Source organism: Arachis ipaensis, chromosome B09, assembly GCF_000816755.2.
Source record: "Arachis ipaensis cultivar K30076 chromosome B09, Araip1.1, whole genome shotgun sequence".
Classification (NCBI taxonomy): domain Eukaryota; kingdom Viridiplantae; phylum Streptophyta; class Magnoliopsida; order Fabales; family Fabaceae; genus Arachis; species Arachis ipaensis.
In genome coordinates, this window is record NC_029793.2 from 135520791 (window position 1) to 135524867 (window position 4077).

General features: G+C 35.9%; 1 protein-coding gene across 2 annotated transcripts; it reads left to right on the forward strand.

Moving 5' to 3' along the window:
* Window positions 746-3276, forward strand: LOC107619448 (auxin response factor 16). Of its 2 annotated transcripts, XM_016321742.2 has the most exons (3): window positions 747-1631; window positions 1662-1918; window positions 2218-3276. In XM_016321742.2, exons 1-3 carry the CDS (start codon window positions 857-859, stop codon window positions 2887-2889), a joined length of 1704 nt encoding a protein of 567 aa, XP_016177228.1. In that variant the 5' UTR covers window positions 747-856; the 3' UTR covers window positions 2890-3276. The 2 variants fall into 2 exon arrangements, with proteins under 2 accessions (XP_016177227.1, XP_016177228.1); XM_016321741.2 differs by having other exon boundaries at window positions 746-1918.

Here is a 4077-nt window from a genome sequence, read left to right on the forward strand (position 1 = left end):
GATATGATGATTTTGTATATTAGAAATATGCATACTAAATTTAGGAAAAGTATAGCTACGTAGACAATGAAAATACTAAACAATGTGAACAATAGATATATCGGATGTTCAATTCACTAGGTGTGCAGATGGTTATCTTAGTATTAAGATTTAGGTGGATAATTTGGAAAGGATTCCGCTAGGGAGATAATGGTGTACTAGGGATAATAAACATCTTCCCAAAGCTTAAACTGATTTTGGGGTTCACCAAAGATCAAATTCTTGACCTTTCAGATTTAGAGCTCTAATACCATGTCATGATACCACTCATCCCAAAAACTTCAGCTGATGAGAAAAGGTAATACTAATGGTTATATCTCTAATACTCCATAAACCTTTATTGTACACATTGTACAAATATTTCATTGGTTTCTCATACTTTCCTATTTAAAAATGTAGTGTGTTTTTACTTGGACTAATTTTATAGTCCATTATTTATATTGTTCAAAAAAATCATTGTTTGCTTAACAAATTTCATAAATTTATTATACAATTATATACTGAAATAATATTTTATCCCTAATCTTCCAAAAAAAAAAGCAGATTGAAGCAATTATCTAAAACAAAAAATAAGTAGAAACACCATTTGCTCATTGATGTGAATGAAAGTGTCACACATATTTGGTCTTTGGTCGGCAAGTGAGACACTTTAACGCGTGAGTGAGAGTTTACTCTCTCTCTCTCTCTCTTCCCTTTTTATTTATCTTCCACTTCACATACTCTCTCTCTCTCACACAACAACAACAACAACAATACACTATTCACTCTCTTCTATTCTCTTCTCTCCTCAAATTCTTATTCTTCTTCTTCTTCTTCCATGGACAGAAGCAGAACAAGAACAACAACATCAGCAATACAAACATGCTTAGATTCTCAACTATGGCACGCCTGCGCAGGCCCCATGGTTCAAATGCCACCTCTCAACACCAAAGTCTTGTACTTCCCACAAGGCCACGCTGAACACGAACAAGCTCATGCCCATGGTCGAAAACCCCATTTTGCCCCTACCATCAAAACCCCCATTCCGCCCTTCTTCCCTTGCACACTCACCGCCATCAAATACATGGCAGAACCTGAAACCGACGAGGTCTACGTCAAGATCACCCTCACCCCTCTCCCTCAACAACACCACCTCTCAGACCCAGAAGAACACGATCATCATTGTAGTAGTAATCATAATAGTTTCTTGGACAACAATAATAATGGTGAAAAGCCTGCTTCTTTTGCAAAGACTCTAACACAATCCGATGCCAACAATGGCGGCGGTTTCTCTGTGCCTCGTTACTGCGCCGAAACCATTTTCCCAAGGCTTGATTACTCCGCAGAGCCTCCGGTTCAGACCATAATCGCAAAAGACGTGCATGGGCAGTGTTGGAAGTTCAGACACATTTATAGAGGCACGCCAAGGAGGCACCTTTTGACTACTGGTTGGAGCAATTTCGTTAACCACAAGAAGCTTGTTGCCGGTGACTCCATTGTTTTCCTCCGAGCCCAAAATGGTGACCTTTGTGTTGGGATTAGGAGGGCCAAGAAGGGTGGTATTGGTGCTGGAACCGCCACAAATACTAATATTAGTACGACTAATAATGTTGGTTATGGTGGTGGTGAATGTAATTGTGTTGGTGAGGCTGTGAATTGTGCTGTGAATGGAAGGGCATTTGAGGTGGTGTATTATCCAAGAGGGAGCTCACCGGAGTTTTGTGTGAAGGCTTCTTCAGTGAGAGCTTCAATGCAGATTCAATGGTGTTCTGGTATGAGATTCAAGATGCCCTTTGAGACTGAGGACTCTTCCAGAATCAGTTGGTTCATGGGGACTATTTCTTCTGTCCAGCTTTCAGATCCTCTTCATTGGCCTCATTCTCCTTGGCGTCTTCTTCAGGTATCTATCTTCAGATCCCATTCACTCTTAGATCTCTACTTTAATTTCCTGTTTTATCAGATTAAGCTCATTTTCATTTTTGTCACATAACTATTTCCCTATTAAATAGTTACTTGTCACTGCATGGTTCTGATATTGAGCTTTGTGTAAAATTTTGTGCAACAACATGTGTTGCTATAAATGGATTTTTTTTATGGTTAGAGTTAACAGTAGTAGTACAGTATCACCAGTTAAATTACTGTGCTGACAATTCTTGATTTTTCTAGCAATTTGAATTATTATTATGATGGGAATTTCAGGTGGTATGGGATGAACCAGATCTACTCCAAAATGTGAAGTGTGTGAATCCTTGGTTAGTTGAACTAGTCTCAAATGTGCCAAACTTTCATCTCTCTCCATTCTCACCACCAAGGAAGAAACAAAGGTTCCTACAAGACCAACCAGATTTTCAACTCATCAACCAATTTCCACCTGCATCATCATTCTCCACCATTCAAGATCATCAAGGCATACAGGGAGCCAGGCATGCCCATCAATTCGGGCTCGCTCCGCAAGATTTCCACATTCTTGATGGATTTCCAAGGCTTGATCATGCAGCACAACACCCTCATAGGCCTAGTTTTGGAATCTACAACAAGAACAACTCCGCCGCCACCAAGAACAATAACAATCTTGAGATATCTTGCTTGTTGAGTGTGGGAAATCCTGGCCAGAGTTTCAATAAGGAGGAGTCTTGTTCCAATGAAACAAAAGCACCACACATTTTGTTGTTTGGGAAGCTCATTCACACTGATCAGCAGAACCATTCATCAAACAGTTCAAATAGTGTTTATGAAGGAACTAATTCATCACTCAAGACATCAATTGAAAACTCTTCTGATGATGGAGGGTCTCCCTGGTTCAAAAATCAGCACAAGAATAATGATCTTGTTGGAACTGAAAACATTAACATATTGTGTATGGCCTTATAACAAAATCAAACTTAGTGAGTGATGACCAGTGATGAGTTCTTGAATATTTTCTTCCCATTTTCGGTTGGCCGACAAGCCTTAGCAGTTTTCATTTGATTTCCTTTCTGTTGTATAGTTTTTGAAATTTTTTTCGTATGATTCTATTAAGGTGCAAGTTAACAAAAATATTATTTATTTAGTTTTAACAAAAAAAAAATTTTGTTTTGTGCTGAAAAAAAAAAGAATTATCATGAGGGATAATATTTTCGTTAACTTGCACCTAACTTGTTTTAATTTTCAGCTAGATTTGTTCAAAGAAATGAGCAAGTTATGGCACAATGTACCTCTTGAATTTCTATGAAAGAATCAAGAATGCTTGTTATCTTAAGATCTTTATTTCTTTGATTCAATGTTCAAGCTTCAATCTCATTATTATTTTTTGGATATTAAGTGATTTATACATACATTTATTTATATGTTATGTTATTAAAAATAATTATTTTTTATATTAACTATATAAATAATTATTTAAAAAAATAAATATACTTAAATAATTATATAAAATATTTTACATTATAAATATAACAAAATTAAACTCTCAATATTAGGAAAAAAAAGCGTGTATTCCTTTAATTTATTTCATGACTGATTTACCATGTTTATTAAAGATGGTATTCTCACTTCTCACACAGTAAATTGAATGTTAAAGGTCCCCCACTCTGACAAGAACATAAATGCCCAATATTATTAACTGAAAGTTGTAGCTAGTAAAAACATGCAACACAACTGCATTCAAATAAATTGAAGACATGTGATTGTGGTTGTTGATAACTTTACAACCACAAAAGATTGCAAGAAATAGCATCATATTATTGAAGGCTATACATTGTTCTTTGGTCTAGCTAGGTAAGGTAATATTGGCAATTACTATGTAAATAACATTTACTTTTACTAGGTACTATTTATGTTACTTTTTAATATTTGGTTATTATTTAACTATGAAGGAACAAGAAAAAGGTCAATTAATCTCATCCTTGTCCTTACTTTGGGAGACAATAAACTAATAAGGTAGTGTTGTCCCAAATCAAACAAAAGTACTTGTTTCTTTTTTCAGTTTCTTCATCTTCTATTTTCACTGTGGGGGGTATGGCCCACAAATTATGGTGATCTCACTGCAAACAAAGTTTTCATGGGACATTGGATCATAAA